The sequence below is a fragment of the Opisthocomus hoazin genome, chromosome 8 (genome assembly GCF_030867145.1).
Source record: "Opisthocomus hoazin isolate bOpiHoa1 chromosome 8, bOpiHoa1.hap1, whole genome shotgun sequence".
Taxonomy (NCBI): domain Eukaryota; kingdom Metazoa; phylum Chordata; class Aves; order Opisthocomiformes; family Opisthocomidae; genus Opisthocomus; species Opisthocomus hoazin.
In genome coordinates, this window is record NC_134421.1 from 72,739,549 (window position 1) to 72,759,313 (window position 19,765).

The 19,765-nt window shown below is 47.0% G+C and overlaps 1 protein-coding gene across 1 annotated transcript in view; it reads left to right on the forward strand.

Annotated features, from left to right (window-relative positions):
- LOC142362173 (uncharacterized) overlaps positions 1-19,765 on the forward strand; it is a 137,726-nt gene that overhangs the window by 55,816 nt on the left and 62,145 nt on the right. The window contains exons 21-41 of the mRNA XM_075428237.1: positions 103-253; positions 370-416; positions 644-783; positions 1,925-2,048; positions 3,814-3,957; positions 4,277-4,467; positions 6,275-6,349; positions 6,640-6,720; positions 6,819-6,845; positions 8,337-8,381; positions 9,121-9,189; positions 9,301-9,387; positions 10,061-10,087; positions 10,252-10,305; positions 11,645-11,716; positions 12,307-12,366; positions 12,566-12,601; positions 16,647-16,682; positions 16,958-16,993; positions 17,874-17,906; positions 19,157-19,228. Coding sequence (XP_075284352.1) covers positions 103-253; positions 370-416; positions 644-783; positions 1,925-2,048; positions 3,814-3,957; positions 4,277-4,467; positions 6,275-6,349; positions 6,640-6,720; positions 6,819-6,845; positions 8,337-8,381; positions 9,121-9,189; positions 9,301-9,387; positions 10,061-10,087; positions 10,252-10,305; positions 11,645-11,716; positions 12,307-12,366; positions 12,566-12,601; positions 16,647-16,682; positions 16,958-16,993; positions 17,874-17,906; positions 19,157-19,228 — 1,607 coding nt within the window. The remainder of the gene's footprint in view (positions 1-102; positions 254-369; positions 417-643; positions 784-1,924; positions 2,049-3,813; positions 3,958-4,276; positions 4,468-6,274; positions 6,350-6,639; positions 6,721-6,818; positions 6,846-8,336; positions 8,382-9,120; positions 9,190-9,300; positions 9,388-10,060; positions 10,088-10,251; positions 10,306-11,644; positions 11,717-12,306; positions 12,367-12,565; positions 12,602-16,646; positions 16,683-16,957; positions 16,994-17,873; positions 17,907-19,156; positions 19,229-19,765) is intronic.

Sequence of the window (19,765 nt, forward strand, 5' to 3'; positions counted from 1 at the left end):
GAGGGTAACTTTTGCCTTCTCTACCATTCTGATGTTTTTCTAGATAGTGCCACCGTAACTACAAGAGGTTTAAAAAATACCTTTTCTGTTTGTCTCTAACAGTGGGACCTCACAGAGAGTTGCCTGTGCCAATTGTTCCAACGACTTCCACAAAATTGGATGTGATGAGATCTCCATCCATATCTCCTAGCAATGTGGGGACCACTCCTCTTCCACTGACCTCCACTACAACTCCACTACCAACTCCAGAGATCTTACTATCCACCACTGTAGAGTCTGCACTGCCAACAACTCTCCCTGTACCAAGTGAGTGTGTATCCATGTGTTATCTGATGACGATGTAGCAGTAGGTCAAAACGACCAAGGACCATGGTCTTCTCTGATCTCAGAAGCCAAAACTAGTCTTCATTCACTGAGTAGTGGCAGTGGCCAATGTCAGGGAAGGAGAAGGCACAAAGCCCATATAATGCGATGAAGCTCTCAGCGCTACATCGTGGGGTGAAAGTGCTGCCTGGTCACTCACCAGCACTTGGCATCACAAGAGTTGTTTGTGCTTGGGTTTGTTTTGTTGCTCTGAACATAAAGAAATGTGCTTCTGCTTTAGGACCCCCAAGCTTACGGAGTTCCTCTCTTCCCTCTGCAGTATGTGGCAAGTCCAAAGCAGACATTGGGTTCCTGGTGGACGAGTCCTCGAGTATTGGCCAGAGCAATTTCAATAAAGTGAAAGATTTCCTCTTCCGGATTGTTTCCTATTTCCCTAAGATTGGGCCTGAAGGGACGCAGGCAAGATTTTGTTATTCTGTTTCCTGAAGGTCTTTTCCAAATGTTCACATTTTGCTCACCCCTGCGATGACAGCAGTCTGCTCACTCGCACGTTGTGGCTCAGAAGGGCAAAGTGCTTTGCTTGACAAACACGTGAATGGAAGTCTCCTAAATCTCAGCTTACTTATTTGGATATATTTCCATTTCTTGGTTATTTTTCCAAGACCAAGTCATCAGGAATAAAGCAGATCCAAGACCTAGTGAAATGCTGTCTAGGTTATGGAGCCCAGGGATGTGTCAAGTGTGGGTGACCCTCTAGGACCTCATTTCTGCCCACAGCCAGACTGCTAATGGTGGACACCCAGGTGGGTGTCCAGATGGGAGATGCAGCACATGCCAGCAGCTGCCTCCTCTAGACAAGCAGAGGACCAGATCCCCAGGCCATGCTGGGAATACACCTCGAGGGCAAATGAAGCCTACAGCATTAAGCAACAACTCAGCAATGCCAATGGGAAGACTTTAGTACATAATTTATTTCAGGTCGTTTGTGTTTAATTAATGTAATATCTGAACTAGCCCTTTGAAAGGGAGACCTATGTAGCTTACTTTCAACTGATCAGAAAACGGGGAGCTTCTTACACTCTTGGCTTTCAGGTAGTCTTGAAGGTTATAGATACATGATGAAGTTACCCTGGGTTAACAAATAATTCTGGGCAGATTAAGACATTTTGGTTTGGTATAGTATGGCTATAGTATGAGCTGAGTAGCTGACCTCCTTTTGCAGTCAACAGAGCTCAAGGCTTTAATGCCATGGGAGGTGCTGCAGCAGGAGGTGCTCCCACCCAGCCGTGAGCTGCCCAAAGTGCGCAGGTCTCTTCTTAGTCCTGTGCTGTATCCACCAGCCTGTGCAGAAATCTCTGATGCCCTAGAGAGTCTGAAATAGTGCCTTGCCCATCCTTAAGTAAATGGATTGTGCCGTATGTGCTTGCCAACCTGAGAGCCATTCTTGTGCCTGTTATTAGCCTGCAAGAAACACAACCTCTTTCCACTTCTGATGCACCACAACTAGTTGTATTATCTAACTCACGGCGGTTTATTGAGTGATGGCAATTTGCTTTCTGCCTAAGTCCTCCACGTATTTTAACCCCCTTTTCTTTGGCAGGTTGCTGTTGCGCAATACAGCGAGGAGCCCAGGGCAGCTTTCCACTTCAACCAGCACCGGGACCGCAACAGTGCCCTGAAAGCCATCAAGGGGCTGCACTACGCTGGAGGCAACACAAAAACAGGTGTATATGTGTGAGCTGCACACATGGGGTGGATCTTCTGGACCAAGACAGAGGCTAGAGACCAGGGATGGCATTTGTCATAGAATCATAGAATGATATGGGTTGGAAGGGATCTTTAGACATCATCTAGCCCAAATCCTTTGCCATAAGCAGGGACATCTTCAACTAGATGAGGCTGCTCAGAGCCTGATCCAAGCTGACCTTGAATGTTTCCAGGGATGGGGCATCAACCACCTCCTGGGGAACCTGTGCCAGTGTTTCACCACCCTTATTTTAAAAAATCTCTTTCTTGCATCTAGTCTGAATCTCCACTCTTTTAGTTTAAAACCATTACCCCTTGTCCTATCACAACAGGCCTTGCTGAAAAGTTTCTCCCCATCTTTTTTACAGGCCCCCTTTAAGTACTGGAAGGCCTCAATAAGGTCTTCCTGCAGCCTTCTCTTCTCCAGGCTGAACAGCCCCAACTCTCTCAGGCTTTCTTCATAGGAGAGATGTTCCAGCCCTCTAATCATTTTGTCTGAGTGTTTTGAACTCATTTACCTGGTTAGAAAGTTATGGTCCAAAGTTCTTCAAAATTTGAGAATGGAGGATTGAATTTAGGTTTATTTCCAAGGATGGTCTTTCCAACTAGCCTCATGTCCTTTATCCATGTCCTAGTTTTACTACTGGGTTTCTCTTTGTTATTTTATAACCTTGCCTGCACTTCAGGGAGGTTTTTATACCTAGCTTGGAGACAAACCCCATAAACATTACGTAGGGTTAGTTGATGCTGAAGCATCCTTATTGCCCACCGTATGCACATTTTAATCAGCAAATTCCAACAGTTATTGCCTTGTTACCCTAACAACAAACCAATGTGCCCCATCCTACTTTTGTGGTGTGTCATCACGTAGATGTCTGTTGCTGACCTCGCTTGTACAAATAACACAGCTCTTCATCAGCAAAGCGTCTGCAAAATTCACACACTTGTCTTATTTAGTTGAATCCTCAGAGACAGACAGCACTTGCCACCTACTCATTCACAGATGGACAGTAGGGTATACCTGGTTCCCTGAAGGTACATGAGCAGTATCATTAAATTGAAGGTAGTTAATTTTAGCTTTACTCTTCTTAAATGGCCCAGTTAATGTCTTTCAGTCAGTCAACATAAAGGGAAGCCTTGAGGCACCGATGTTTGTTAACTGAAGGCTGGTACACCTCCTCGTGGCTCAGTAGTCAGGAACACAGAAAAATGGGGCTGAACAAAACAGAAGAATTTTGACGGGACTGGTTAGGGAAAGAAGGCATGAAACTGGTCAGAATGCAGGTTCCTATGTAACGTTGCCTCTAATCCTTCTTTTTGTGAAGGTTGTGTCAATAGCAGCATTTTCCCCATCATAGGAGTCTTTGTATACTCTTTTGGGCCTTCTTAACCATTCCAGTTTTTAAGAGAGTTCTTTGTGAAACATTCCTGGTCTTTCTAAAGAAATTTGGAAATGGCAGTTCTGTGGGTTTTTCCCTAAAATGGAAGGACAATTCTTCAAATCTCCCAAATGTATTATTTTTTTCCTTTCCAAAACTATCTGCTGAATTGAGCCTGAACCATTTCAGCCAATTTGATTTACTGCTGTCTTCCCTCAAAAGGCATTGCCCCATGCTAGGGGCTACTATCTATTTATGGGGCCACACTGAATGCCCTTTTTCTCCGTCTGTGGAAGGTGCCTCACAGTTCTCACCCGCAGACCTAACAGACGGATTCACACTATCCCTCTCTATGTTTGCCCAGGTCGTGGTATAGCCTACATGCTAAAGGAGTTATTTCAGTCCTCCAGAGGGATGAGACCAGATTTCCCTCACATGCTGGTGCTCATGACTGATGGGCGATCCCAGGATGATGTGGTACCACCAGCCAGAGTAGCCCATGCTTTGGGTAAGAGTTGCCCTGTTGCGTTCTCCTGAGGCCTTGGTTCTCCATGAATTTCCAGGGGGTTGAGGGTGGTACATTATGTGATGCATGCACTTTGAGTGCATTGTTGGCTTTCTTCACTCCTTTGTCCTTTATTCTTTCTGTTCCTAGCTTGAGTGTCTTGGTTTGCTAGAACTTACACATGCTTCTTCAGGTGAATTCTTGCGTGGTTACTGGAGTACCTAATCCCAGCAGAGGTTGTTAACAGGAAGATTGTGATGAGGGGTTTGGAAACTCTGATCTCAAACATTTTTGCTTCCATTGAGTGAGCGATGTGTTTCAGGGATCCGCATCATTGCTGTGGGTGTCTCGGGAGCTGACCCCGTTGAGCTCAACAGCATCTTGCTGCAGCAGAACCTCCAGAACGTTTTCTACGTCAGCACATTTGATGACTTTCCCCAGATCCTCCAAGAGCTGATAGAAGTCATTTGTTCTGACCCTCAGCCTTCAGGGGCCCAGCTGCCATCTGGGGAGGTGAGCTGCTTCACAGCCCTTTGAATATAAGCCAGCTTGCTTGGTGTAGGTCATGCACAAGGGCAATCTTCTGCCCTGAGCAAAGTTTCAAAGCAAAGCCAGAACAGATTTAGGACACTGGGTCCAATCCTGACCTCACTTACTGTCCCACTCTAGAAACAAAATCTTTGAAATCAAGGGAGTGAAACTGGGGAAACCAGAGTACAGCTTTGAAAGTTTTGTTGCGTGAGGCTGATGCAGGGGCAGAGCACCTGAATCTATTATAAGTTCATTGCCCTTCTCTAACTCTGGCCAATGGGTCATTGGTACAGATGTGAGCTCGTCTGCAGAATATGTCTGACAGTGATACTTTGTGGCTGTTTCAATGAAAACGTTAGTGATATAAAAGTGCAGTTACCTCTTGAGACACTTTGAAGGTTGGCGTTTGATGTCTGGTTCCAAAACCTGAAGGATCACTAATCTAAGCCAAACTCCATGCTGTAGGTTGCCAGACATGAAGCTGACAAGCAATTGCCATTTGGTCACACAGAGAGCAAGCCACATGTCCCTGATCCATCATCAGTTGAACCACATATCTACAAAGAAGAGGAGGCTTGTGGTCCCTCGTGTTTAAAGGTGAGAATTAGTTCACTGGTGTCTCTGCAGGGGATTATATTTCGAAGAACCATTTCGATCACTGCTCTGATCGGGTCACTTCTCATACCTATGTGGTGTGCAGTGGAGTTATATCAGCGTCAAGACCTTTAACTTCAGAAATTATGTCCATGTTTGGGGAGGTCATCCTAGAAGCTGCCATTTAAGCATAGGAAATGCAGTAGCCTCCTGTGCTCCTTCCCACCAAACCAATGAAATGCAGGTCTTCCATATACCCTGCTTCGTCTCTGCCAGCCCCATGCACATGTCCCAGATGTTCTGTGGCATCTCAGATAGCTCTGGACTCCATGTGAGCCACTGAACAGACTGCCAAGTTGCCACTGCTCCTTACTTCAGAAATAAAAATGTCAAGAGGCAAATCTACCCTTTCCTTCTACCACACAGAAAGCCGGAGGACTTGAACAGCAGGACAGCCCCAGAGCCCATGTGCTGGTCTAGTGAGTTCACTGATGTGGCTGTAGCCAGCAAGTCTGACCAGTCTATGTTAGCTTCACTGGAGAAAATGAGTCTCCATAGTAGTTGGTGGACAGCTGGTCTCTGTGGTCAGCAAAGTCTGGTCATGCTTCGGTTCGTAGGTAGGTGTCCACACTGGCAGAATAGCTCAGATGGTGATGTTTATGCTATGGCAGTCTAAAATTAGGTGAGAGTGATGATGTCCATGGATGGATGAGTTAGCGTCTTTATTTTCTCTCTGCCAAACTCCTTTCTACAGTTTCTCCCATGGGGGAGAAGAATTACATTGACGCTATCCTGAAGTCTTGCAGACATGTAACCAAGAATATTTAGAGTCTCTCTGAGCCATAAAGAAGATCCTGAACTGTAGGTGTAACAAGGGCTAAGACTTCATGAGGCATCAATACGCTCCCTGACTGCATTGTGTCCTCCCACAACTCTGTGTTCTCCATCCTGTTCTCCCAATTTCAAGGCGCAAGCCAGAGACACAATAAATCGTGCATGACCTCCAAGGGACTTTAAATAGTCTGAGGATATGAACAGTTCTCCTGGATGGTCAACCTTGCCTCTTGCTTCTGTTGCATAAGCCAAGGGGTGTACTAGTTTGCGTTTCATGGTCATTCTGGTTTCAGTTTATTTACCATCTTTTGGCAGATAATAATTACATTATCATTTATTCTATTTTTCTTTGCCTTTCAAGAGTTTCAGGGGCTCACCAGCTCATGGAGGCTATGATCCATACAGCTTTCCTATAAAGGGAGAGAAAGGAGAGAGGGTGAGTCCACCAGCATGAACCATCCACTAGCTTAATTAATGTGCAACTAAATTATTAGAACGAAGGAAGAGATCCAGCAAAGAATCATCTTCAGATCTTTTATGCTGGTGTTTTGATGTATCCAGCTCCATGCTGGCTTTGAAAATCGGGCAGAAGAGAACTGATGTCTGTGTGCGCGCTGGCAATTGGGGATTCCCTCAAGGGATACAGAAGGCTAGTGCTGCAGGGACCTGTTTGCGTTTGCAGGTCTGGGGCCATAACCTGAATGCTATTACTTTACGTATGTTTAGGGTCTACCTGGGAAGGATGGCATTCCCGGGCTGCCAGGCAGACCGGGGCGGACAGGTCCTCCTGGTCCCCCTGGACTCATGGTAAGTATTTGTTTTACCAAACCTTGTCAAAGTGCCATTTAAGAGAAAAGTGAGCATGGGTCTCAGATCTATCTCTCTCTCTCTCTCCTGTTTGGCAGGGTCTCCCTGGCATCCAGGGTGATATCGTAAGTATTTCAAATGCAGCAAAGATCATCAATACAGTGGGACCCTGAAGTTTTGCTTTTCAAACTTTTCAAAGGACAGTTATGCTGAGTGGGACAGGAGAACCAAGTGGCCCGTTTTACCTTTATGAGGGGCTCTTGCTGTCACCGAATAGCTCTGAGAAGGTTTCATTCTGTTCAGAGATCTGGTAAATAATGCAATACAACATGGGCACATTTCTAGCCAAGTAACCCTCAACGAACCGGAGCTGTCCAGAAAAAGGCCAAGGACTACAAACTCTGCCTTCAGTCATATAGATCAGTCCTACTGCACAATCACCAGCAGCATCATTTGCTCACCGACTTCCCATATGCAAATTGTTCACGCAACAGTTCATAGCATTGCTTGGAAAACATGCATCTAGCTAGACCCGCCAAACCTCACGTGCCCTTGTTTTTGCTCTACTAGTTGCTCCATGCTGTTGATGCCATTGGTGATGGCACAGCCTTGCACACCTAATCAGCAGCCACAATGTCCCTCCCCTGCTTTTACCAGGGCTCTATTAATAGACAACTGTGTTTGACCAGCTAAATCACCCTTGGTTCTGAGGGCTGTGTTGAGAAGGGACTGGTACCAAGGTGCCCAGGTCATCTGAGATGCCCTTGGATTTGAAAGGCAACCATGCAGGGCTGATAAAATATAGAACTTGATAGACACTTCTGGAGGCCAGGCAGATATCAGAGAGCATCACAAATGGCACAAGACACCAGTGCATGTGTAATTGAACTGAACCCCTGACCTCAGCTGGTCGGGATGAGGTGTAAACAGACAGCTCTTGTGCAGAAACAACATTTCAGTGGCACCATCTTGAACTTAACTCCATCTTTTGGGCTTGATGCAGTTGCATAAAAAGTCCTCTCATGTCATTTGACATACCCTGTTATCCCACCTGTCTTCCAGCTGATTCTTCAGAAGGACCCAGGTCTCTCATAAATCCTGCGTCATGTCTCCATCCCTGTGCCTTGGGTACCTGGGGATATCTCAGATGACCCAGGACACCCATGGGATCAAATTTCCAGTGTCTATGATGGGGTGGCCCCTATAACAAGGGTTGTGATGTTTGTGGGCTGTGGTTTGCATGGATCAATGCAAGCCACTGCAGCCACTGAAAGCCCCTTCTGAGTCATTTACCTTCTCCTGGTGGGTTAAATAAGCAGCAACCCCTCATTCCTCACACCTTCCCATGGTGCTTGAATGTACTACACTGTCACTACATCAGGTGTCCATCCTATATGCACCCATCACTAGAGAGGGACATATAACACACCTACGGGTGACACATATTTTTCTTATCGATGTTGGGACCAAAACCCGCTTCTAGGAACCTATTTTCCTGACCACTTTAAAAGTGAATTAAATTTTATTAGAGGCAAGTCTGTGACTTGAACATCCCACAATAGTGGTCTTGTGGGTGCTTTGCTGTTTATTGCTGCAGGATTTATTTTTAATTCCAGGGATCTCCTGGCTATCCTGGACCAGTGGGGCCAAAAGGAGACAGAGTGAGTTTCATTCCTGGGTTTCACTGGGCAAAAGCTATTTTATTGCTCTGATCTCTAATTTCTAAGCATTTGTACAGTGACCTTTGGTGAATATGAACTCCTGAGCTATATGCAACTAGCCCTATACTGCTAGTCTTCAGCTTGGGGAGTTGTCCTTCAGCTTTGCTAGAAGGAATCTAAAGTCTTTATGGAGAAAAGTGCTCAGACCATATCACAGGCCCTTGGCACATTTCAGCTGGTTATTTGCAGAAGGAGGTGTTGTCTGGTTGGGTCATTCTGCCTTTCTGAGTTTCCGCTATGAGCAAGCTTGTTTGCATACATTTAGGACACAAAAAGTTAAGGCTTCAAGATCAGTTGTGGGCAGATCCCAGGAGCAGTTGTGCTATCCTTCTCCCATCCCCTAATGCACGTTCCTCCTCCTTCCTTGCAACACCTAAGCTGTCTGTATGGCTACAGATCAGGGAGTGGATCCTGCTGAAAGTCAACGTCCTTTTTTTTCCCTGGGATTAGTTTTCTGCCATGCCAGTCAGCAGAGCTCATGCCATGGCCATGTGGTTTCTGGTACCTCTGCAAAAGATGTGCTGCAAGCAGGTGGTTTGGGTTTGCAGAGTAGGAGGGGAATGTTTGGTTTCAAAGTCATTTATGTGATCATGAAATTTCCCCTAAATTATTAAACTGCCTGACTGCACCTGGAACTCCCAACACAGCTAAGCACATATCTTCCTTCTCTTGTGTGCAGGGTGAACCAGGCTATGTCCTGGGAGGAGTGGAGGTGATTCCCAGTCGACATGCGCAGCCTGGCCCCCCTGTGAGTATCACACCCCAGCTGTGGTGGGCCCTTCAGCTTCTCAGGGGCTGGCAGAGAAGGGAGCTGGGAGAGAGCCCACATCCCTCCCTTTCCTGGTTTTCATTGTTGCAGGGACAGAAGGGGCAGCCAGGGGTTCCTGGGATGGCAGGATCACCAGGTTTACCAGGGCCACAGGGGCCACCAGGGATCTCCATCAAGGTAAGCATGGTTATTTGAAGCCTAGTTCTGTGGTGTTGTACCACAGAAAGAGGAGACCCAGCATAGTCTAGGGTCCCTGGATACTCTGTTCATCCATGGGACCTGGGAACACACATTTCTGCTCTCCATCATGGGATTCTCCTGTTGAGGCATAAAAGGAGGAGCTCGACAAAACATTCCCATCATCAGGGCCCTGCTGTTCAACACAGCAGGAATTGATGATAGAGCTTGAAAAGGTTGTGGTCAGCCTTGTCTGACATGGGACCAGATTCAATGGCCACTAAGACTTTTCTAGCTCTAGGTCACTGGGAAGATTGGTACCTGGAGTGAAATACCCAGGATTGCTTGTGCTGTGCAACAGCCAAAACCAGACTGATGGTTGTCACCAAATATCTCCTTGCACTGGGGTTGGGTCAGAAAGTCTCAGCAGAGATGAAGACACCTAAGCTCCACTCCTCTACCCTAAGCAAGGGTTGTCACCAGATTTTGGAGGTTGAGGTGTCTGGAGCACATGAGACAGCAGACACCTCTACTGAAACTCTGTCTTCCCTTAGGGGTGGGAGTTTTAGTCTCTGGGCTTGTCAGCCTGCTGGAGCTTTTTGCTTGGACTAAGTTTAGAGAGGACCTTCTCTCTATCGCCTCATGGTAATGCTTCTTGTCTTTTGTGTTTCAGGGTGAACCAGGGGATTCAGGTATCAGGGTAAGTATCTGACATTGGCTCTCAATTTTCATGTGATGAGAAGCCTTTTTTTTTATTATTTTTAAGATGCCCAATGGGCTTTGGCTTCCATACTTACCAGATGTCTGTCAAGACCCAAAAGGTCTGCTGGGACACACAGTAAGACTGTCCTGTACTTCATGCAGGGTCCTCGTGGGAGGAATGGCCTCAAGGGTGACAGAGGAGGTGTGGGAGAGCCGGTGAGTGGTCCACCAATGGCCAGTTGCTAAGGAAGAGCTTCTGGCCACGGTGGGAAGAGACTGTTGGCTTCAAGATGCCCACTACCATGTGGGGTGGGTGTAGAGGGACAATGTCTTCTTCCAGCTCTTATCAGCTGCCACTTTGCGATGCTTCACTCTGCTGATGAGGGCTGGCAGATTAAGCAGGGCCAATTAAGGGTTTCACACTTTGTCAGCTTCATCATGTTGACCTGTCACTGAGGAATTGCCAAAAGGGAAATGCTAGAAACCCGGTAAAGATGTGAGATAACAGCTTTTTGTTTTGCCAGAAGCAAGGACATGTTCTTCATGGCACAGAGCAAAGTTGTAAGAAATTTACACTGTGCTCACCATGATGATGAACTCTGTGGTGTAGTTAATCATGTTGGCAGATGATAACACATGTCACCTGATGAAGGCTACTCCACATCAACAGTGATTCACCCTTGAGTCCCCACTGTCTCCACCACCCATGGAGCAGCTGAGTGTAACCCTGCTCCTTCCTACGTCCCAACCCCTGGTCTCAGGAGGACAAAGCAGAACTGGAGCAGGTCCAGAGGAGGGCAAGAAGGTGAATCAAAAATGTGGGGCAGCAAATAGACCAAGCTGGCAGCAAATCCAAGAGAAACAAAAGGAGGTGGTTCTTCACAGAAGTCCCACAAGGATGTTTGGGGTGTAGGAAGTTTGAGTTCAAGGGGAGATAAGAAAAGAAAAAAAGTCTATGGAGGACTACTAGGAAGAAGAAACCATGTTTGGTTTGGGAAGTGCCCACATTACAAATGACTCAAACCTGAAAGATTACTCAGGGTCTATATGTATGTCCTGTTCTTGCATCCTTCCCAAGGGTGCATATTACTGCCCATCATTAGATGTGGGTGCTTGTTTTGTTACCTTTGCCATACTGCAGAGCTATATTCCATAGACCAGCCATTTCCATATGTTAGTCTTCACCATTTCTGCACCAGCAGCATTACGATGGTCACACCTGGAGAAACACAGCCATGCAGATCCCCTGGAGAAGGCAGCCACTGCCAGATCAACATGGGTACCCAGCCTCTGTCTTCCCATGTAACAAGCAAACACATATTTATTTTCCCTTACTGAGTAAAGCCAGTGATCCATAGATTATTTGTGGGGAAAAGGGAAATTTGGGAATACATAAACATGTCTAGAAATCCTCAGTTGCAAAGGAACTGGGCACATCAGGTTGTGCATTTCTCTGCTTGTGTTTCTGCAGACCTAAAAATAAACCTTTTCTTCAGTATGGTTGGTAAAAAACAGTTTTGAAGAAAAAGATCTGATGACTTCTCTTCCTTTTCAGGGGAAACCTGGCTTGCCAGGCCCTGTAGGGCTAGATGGTGCTCCTGGACTGCCTGGACCAAGGGGAGAAAAGGTCATTTCTCATATCAGATACTTGCTGAATCCACCAGCCCAAGGGGGAGCTGAGAGTAGCTGAGACAAAGTAATAGCAGGGGAGACAGTGGAAAAAAAGGGGAGGCACACTGGGATTTTCCCCCATTCTCCTCCCCTCCCTGCTTGTACAGGTTTGAGTTTGTGCATGGTAGAACAGATTCTCCACCTCCATCCAAGCCCTTGTTTTTCTCACAGTCCTCGTGTTGCCGCCCAGTGGAAGATCTCTGTGGTTCCTGCTGTCAGGAGCAGTGTTTTCTCCCAAACACAGCCCAAGCCCTGGATGGGGCTGCTTTACCAAATCGCCCACCCTGCTTCAAATCATCACTCAAAATACCCGTAGACCCATGTTTTTAACTCTCTCCTCCAAGTCATTGTTTGCACCTAGCCTGAAGGTTTCTGGCTAGACATATGCCTCAGCTGAGTGGTTACAGGGCAAATTTTACCCCTCCTGCTTTGCAGGATGGCTAAGAGCAGAGCTCTGAAGCAAATATAGTATCTGGGTAGGACGTATCATGCTCTGCAATTTTTGGGATTGGCTTTCTTGAGTGCAATGCTGTGCTTACCTTGCAGGGGATGGCAGGAACTGGCATTCCCGGTACTGCTGGCCCAAAGGGAGAAGAAGGAGAGCAGGTGGGTTGCAAATTTGCAGTGAGACTTCCAGCTGAAGACACCTCAGATGGCTCAGTGTCTCTGAAGTCTCCTCCAATATCTCTTTTTTAGGTTTTCCGTGCAGGGCGCATCCTGTGGTTACAAATGGAAAGGGTCAGAGAAGGGAAGACATTTGGTTTTAAAGTCTGAGCTTTCACTGTTTCTTCTGGTTTTCTTTCAGGGGATGATGGGACCTCCAGGAGTACCAGGACCAAAGGTGGGTACTGAAATGCTGAACCTGAGTCCCTGTGCGTGGTACTCGGGTACTCAGGTGCCAAGGAAAGCATCTAGCTCTAACCTTCATCATAGGCTGCGGAAATGTTGACCCCTTACTCAAAAGCAATAAAAGGGAATAATTTTGCACATCAGCAGTCGCTGGCCTGTGGAAGTCATTGCTGCAGGGTGCTGAAATTGTAGCGAGATGTGATATTTTAATAAAATAATAAATGGCGTTTTTGTGGCCAGTGAGACTGCAGAACTGTAGTATTTCACGTTTAATGCATTTTGGGAGGAAGACATAAGGAGCAGATTGTCTCACATCTGCATTTTGGGTAGCTTCCTCTGAACCATCCAGGCCCAGATGCCTTCCCACGTTTCCAGTGGAGAATGATCTGATCTGTGAGAGGTGATACAGCCCATCCTGAAGTTTGAGCTTTCTTCTGGAAGTGCCCATCTTTTTCCAGCCATTGGGGGAAAAGGAAACCTTGACCTGACCAATTCTCTCACCTTGCTTAGGAGCCTGGGGTTGGTGGGGAGGAATGATTTTGGCATCCTGGTGCTGCCAGAGGAAAGGGACTGGACAAATGTAGCTCCAGTCCAAATCTGACAACTCTGCCATGAACCCAGGGGAGATGATGCATGGCAAGAACCAGTCAGGAAGGAACTCATGGAAAGCAGGAAGGTTTTGTTGCAGACTCCTGCCCATCTCCCAGCTCTCACTGCTCATGGAGATGTGGGAGTTCAACTCCAGGGCTTCTCCTTGTGACAAAATACCTGGAAAGCTGCGGGTGCAGGAGGGACCAGTTGATCTTGGTATGTGCAGGGACAATTGCTGTAGGACGAAGCAGACTTTCTCCTGAGCCAGGAGAAATACCAGGGTTGAGTGGATGTTTGCCTCCTCCTGAAGCACCTGGCTTGAGCTCGTGTTGGAGTTTGACACTGGAGAAAGACTCGGGAAGTCTGAATTTTCCCTGGTGTGGGGAGTGCCAGGCCTGGGTTTAGGTGGTACGTAAGGCAACTCAGCATGGTCCCAGGTTGTTACAGCTCATGGAGGAGCAACCACTTAAGCATTGGGTTGTATGGCTGTGTGCACGCCCCCTTCTTCAGGTAACTCAGGATGTACTCTTTGAGTTACTACTGGTGGCCAAATGGATCGGAGTCACTGATATATTTCATAGCCATTAAGCTAAAAAAATGTCCATGTTGACCCCAAGATAAAATACTTCCAAGAGAGGTGGAAAATGAAGGAAAAAATAATATCCAAGGAAATGTTTCATTCAGCCCAGAACAAAGTGGTTTGCTTTCCTTTTGAGTGGTGCTTTTTTATTTCATAAAGTAGAAGAGGCTTTTAAATCTGTAAAGTCTTTGCAAGTGCTCACAACCAGTTTGCTGCTCATGTCTTGCTCTTCACACGAGCAAAGACCTCCTGGAGCTGCCCAGTCCTGATCCACACAAATAGGGGTCTGTGGCTGGGTGGTTCATGGACTGCAAAACGACAGGGAGAAAGAGCAAAATTTGGCAGGATGCTCACTGGTGAGGAACTGTTGACATTGCTCATGAGCTCTTTCTGAATTGACAGGAGAAGGTGCAGGAGGCAATCACAGCTGCTCATTTTCATTTGGGGTGAACCAGGACCACCTGGGGAAGAAGAACCAATTGGGCCAAGGGTGTGCCTCCAAATTAATTCAATCAGAACTAATTTTTAAAAATTAAGATTAAAAAAACACTATGTAAATATAGAACTCACAGTAACTGGGCCCTGGACCAACACCTCACCTTGCTCCTCTTGGTTATGCTCAGCGTCTGAGCTAATCCCGGACCCACCCTGCGACCCCAGACCTGCACATTTTCTATGCCGTAAACTCTCTGCTTTTCCAAGAGATTGTCTTATCTTCAGCTCTCAAGCTCCTTGGGAGGAAGTAGTCTGATCAAGCTCAGCATAGTCCAGATATATGTGTAGAAATATATATGTATATTATATAGTAGATGATTATGATATAAGGTAACTATATATTATAATATGCATGCAATTTAATATTAGGCATTATATCTAAAGTATGTATAGTAATATGTTTGATCATACAAGATATCTTAATCTATTATAGATACTATACAGGTAATTAATATGTAATAGGGGACCTAATATATGCTTACAAACATCTCAAGGGTGGGTGTCAGGAGGATGGGACCAAACTCTTTTCAGTGGTGCCCAGTGACAGGACAAGGGGCAATGGGCACAAACTGAAGCAGAGGAAGTTCCAGCTGAACACAAGGAAGAACTTCTTCCCTCTGAGGGTGACGGAGCACTGGAACAGGCTGCCCAGAGAGGTTGTGGAGTCTCCTTCTCTGGAGATATTCAAGACCTGCCTGGACACGGTCCTGTGCAGCCTGCTGTGGGTGACCCTGCTTCGGCAGGAGGGTTGGACTGGGTGACCCACAGAGGTCCCTTCCAACCCCGACCATTCTGTGATTCTGTAATATAGAATATATAAATGCATGCTATATGCTATATATGCCCTTTTTTTTTTTTAATTTGCTTTCTTCTGCACTTTCACAGTCTCCAGTGGAGGGAACACGCTCTTCTGCAGTGTGCGAGCCTCCAGGCTCATCCTGCTCTACCAGCAGAGCCTTGTCTTGACTAAAGCATCTTCTGTTTTCCAGGGTAACAAAGGGCAAGGTGGTGTTAAAGGGGAAAAGGTGAGACTGGCCAGCATTGGAGCCCAGAGTAGGAGGGGAGGAAGCACTGGCTCTGTTTTCGGGCTCAGGACAGAGCAGCTGAGGTATCTGGTTGGAGATCCAGAGGGAGGGAGTTTGGGGTCCATCCCCCCCAAAGGCTTCTCCCAGTCTGGCCAGGTGTAACTGTGTTGTCCCAAAAGTGGGATCGTTTACCCGGTGTGCGATGCACCGATATACACACAGAGCAGAGGTATTGGCTTTATTGCGTATTTGCGCAGATGGGGGTGCTGGGTGATAATTCCAGAAAGCCAGACCCCCCACTCCCACTTAGCAGCGTCACAAGGACTATACACTCTTACAAAAACGAGGAAATTACTCGTCACATTCTGATCAGTTCATCACATTATACGCTTATCTTAAAGCTATACTCCTTCCTTACTTAATTATGCATGCTCGCACGCTGAGGGGTTGCGGACTTTTTGGTTCTGAATTGAGATGGTGGTCCCGATCTCCCCCTGCTGCTTTTACCTTTTTCCTGGTTTACTGAGATTTTTGTTAACTTCGTGCTTCTTCGGCAGTCATCCAGCTTTCAGCGCCTTCTGGGCTGGATGGTCCCCTTTTATCAGTCTGTTAGCTCCTCTTCAAGGGCATAACTGTTAGTAAGGCGTGCATTGTTTATACAAACTAGTCAGGCATAAATTACACAATGTCGCTACGACCTAAGTATTTCTGCCCCTATATTACTAAGCATTACTATGATATAAATATTTCTGGCTGATATCAACTGAGCCACGTAGCTACATGCCACTTAACTGCAAGGTTCAGGAGCTCGCTGCTGCTGAAGGCGCCCTCGTGCGTGGGATAGACCAGCATTTTTTCCCTAAGAATATCTATGGTGGAGATAAATGGAAATGGGCTGTCAGACCTTCTCGAGCCAGCGCACCTTGCAGGAAAAAGGCCCTGCAAGCACAGCGGGTACGTGCACTTGCAGCTTCCAGCTCTGAGCAGAGTCCTGGGCTGGGTTAGACAAAGCATTGACCTGGTCTGGTAGCTCCCATGCATCTCCTGGCTGTCTCCATACCTTTTCTTGCTTGCAAAGGGCCATCTTTGATAGCTTTTGCTGGGATGAGAGCTTGCCGCTCTGCACTTGGACTGCTGGTAGATGGCAATCAGATGTGCTAGAGATAGGCATAGGGATTTCCATCTCTCACCCAAGAGCCCTTACAGCTGTCTCGTAGTCAGTGAAAAACTGGGCTGAAGACCTTCTTTCCTCCCTCTGCCTGGCTGGGAGCTTCTCACTGCAGCAGGGACCGAAAGTGCTCAATTTGTGTTCAGTCTGGTAGAAATTCTCTTTTGATGTTTTGCAGGGACTCCCAGGACCTCCAGGGCAGAAGGGAGACCAAGTAAGTCAAACAGTGAGAGAACAACGTCTTTCACTAGTTCACGTGAAGTTATCCTGACTTTCCCCAGCTTGTTCCATGTGTGCAGCTCTTGCAAGTGCAGCTCACACAGAGATGAAGCCGGCAGGGATGTGCGTGAACTCCATGTCTCCTCTCTGTTCTGCTCTTGTGCTTCTGAGATGAGTTTTGAGCTATTTTAAGGAATGGATGGGAGAAAGCAATGAGCAGAAGTTTTTCATTGCCCCAGATTGTTCATTTTATGTCCTCTTGCCTTGCAGGGGAACCCAGGATTTCCAGGTGCTCCAGCTATGGGGGTAACTATGAGTGGATTACAGCCCTGCTTGTGCTATGGTTGTGCAGCATCACCACCAGCAGTGCCAGTAGACCAAGGACCAAGAGAGATGTGTCCCACTGAACTGCAGGAAGAACTAACAGACCTCTTCCCTGACCCTCCAGCCAACTATGTCTTCTGCTCCCTTGCTCCGCTTCTTGTATTCCCAGCCCCACACTGCAGTTGCCCACTGCCTCCTCAAAGTAGCTTCACTGCTGTGCAGGAAGCATAAGGGTAAAGCCTCCCCACCGCTGAAGCCCTGTGCTCCAGACCTGTCCCCCTGCTCAAGCTCCTCATTCACGATGGGACTCCTCTGGTCCCTGCTGAAGAAGCACTGCTCCTCATGTTCCTCAAAATGCTAGGGCAGCTGTAAGGAGAAATCTTGGTGGTGGCCACCTCTGCATGGCCCATGGCATTGCTGCAAGGGCGGTGGGAGCATTTGGAGGTTGCATTAAGGACAGAGATGCACCACCAGAACAGACTGGTGTGGTCTGGAGAATGCTTGGATGACCAGTGACATTGCTGTCTGAAGGTTGGTCCTTGCCGTGTGTTAGCGAAGGCTACAGCAACTATCTGCCAACAACACCATGAATGTGAGAGATCGTTCAGTCCCATCCCTGGAGCCAAAACCTCCTGAAGTTGGTGGGGTTCCTCACAAGCTTCACTGGGTTTGGGATTCAGCTTGTAGTCCTTTCTGGCTTGTAGCCCTTTCTAGCCATCGGTGCAGGTCACGGGTTTCCTATCCCATAACAAGGCTGAGATTTTCTTGATTTGGGAAAGGTAACATGATTAGACCCTCCTTCAGAAGGGATATTCTTTTCACTAAATAAGAGAGCATTTCTGTGATTTCTTTTTATCCTCAGGTGTTGGGACCTCCAGGCAAGAAAGGTGTCAGGGTAAGTCCATTGATTATCATTGCTTGAAATTTAGATGAGATCTTTGCCTGAAAAAGTGAAGACTGTACCGTGTTTCACCATCTGAATCACATCTCCCTTGTGATTGGAGAGCAGAGGTTGGAAAAGTAGCAGCAGTCTTGCCCTGCTGACATTTCTCTTGCTTTTATTAACATTTTGTACCTGTCATTCTCTTTCTAGCCCTAGTCTGTGAGTACATTTGGGATTTCCATGTGCTAATTTTAGAAGGGAGAGATCACTGAAGTGCAGATCCAGCCCACTCACAGAAGCTACTTTCCAGCCAAGGGAGGTATTGACCTAAAACCAAAACACAGCTGAGGCCGGAAGGGACTTCTGGAGGCCTCTAGTCCCACCTCCTGCTCAAAACAGAGCCAGCTTCAAAGCTGGGTCAGGTTGCTCAGGATCTTATGTGCTGAGCATCTCCACTGACAGAGATTTCCCCACATCTTTAGGCCCCTGACTCAGCGTTCGGCCTCCCCGCGACTGGAGGAAATTTAATTTCTCAAACCAAGGAGATCCCTGAGATAGAGCTGTTCCCTGACTATGTTGTCTGTACTATACATCTGCTCTATAGCACAGCGGATACAGTTCACATTTGCACAGGCCTCGTGGTGGAACGTGGTCTGGAATATCTTAATTTTTTTTTATTCTTGGTATCTTATTGCCAATCTGCAGAGAAATAAAAGATCTCCCTTATCCTGGTAAGGAATATTTACTGCAGGAGTAATTTCTTTTGGCTTTTTGACTGTTGGTATTCATGAAGTACCCTACAGTGCCTCATACCTCCATCATCCCTTAGAGACTTAGAGTTTTGTCCTTTTCACTGGGCTTGGATGTTGGAGCCACCTCCCTTCAGTGGTCTTCTTGTCCAGACTGCTTAACATCGGTTAGCAAAAATGCCTCTCTTCTTTTAGGCTGGCTGCATTTAGGTACTGGCCTGGCATCTGAATTTTATCCTGCTTATACCACCATAAATGCATGCATGGTGCTTTACAGTACACTTGTGTGGCTGGAGAGGGTGTAACTGCTGTGATGGGTTTTGTATGGCCGAAGCCCAGGTACCACAGAGAAAGCTTCAATATAAACTCAAAGATGGATGGGTGGGTGGATTTAGCCAGGGAATGGTTTTCAGAGTGGATTAGAAGTGCAAAATGCAGCTCTAGGGAGCCGCATGAAGAGGGCTTGGCTTCCTGCATAATGTTATTAGCTTTGGGGATGTCTTTTATTCCCAGGGAGATATTGGACCAGCAGGAGCCCTGGGACCACAAGGAGACAAAGGAATACAGGGAGACAAAGGAGAGAAGGTAATGCACTTCCTTTTCTCTGCGCATCCTTTATGTGCAGAAGGGTTTATTTCGTTTGTGTCCACAAAATGGAATTCCTTCCCAAGCTTCTTGCTAACAAGGACGACCCATGCCCTGAAAGTCAAGGGGAGACTTGTCACATGGACAAGTCAAAAGGTCCTTGAAAGGAACTCAGTTGGAGACGCAGTTACCAATGCTCAGCTAACTCGGCTGCCCGTGGCTGATGAAAATGTCTGGGATCTGCTCTGTCCTTTCCTGCCGGCTTCAGATGTGGAGATTCATGTCCTGAGCTTGGAAGCTGCTCTGGGAAGACACTGTATCTCCTTCTGCCTCTTGCTTGGCACCAGACATGGCGCTGGCAACTAGCTCCCAGCAGTTTCAGCGAGGATGGGAAGCAGGCTGACCCTTGAGGGGCTGCAAAGTGGTGATGGAGGTCATGCCACTGCAGCTTGTGCATGGTAGTGGAAGAATTGCAGCCAAGAGCTACAAGATCGTGATGGGGAAACTGAGACACATGCTCGGTTCCCCAAAGAGCAC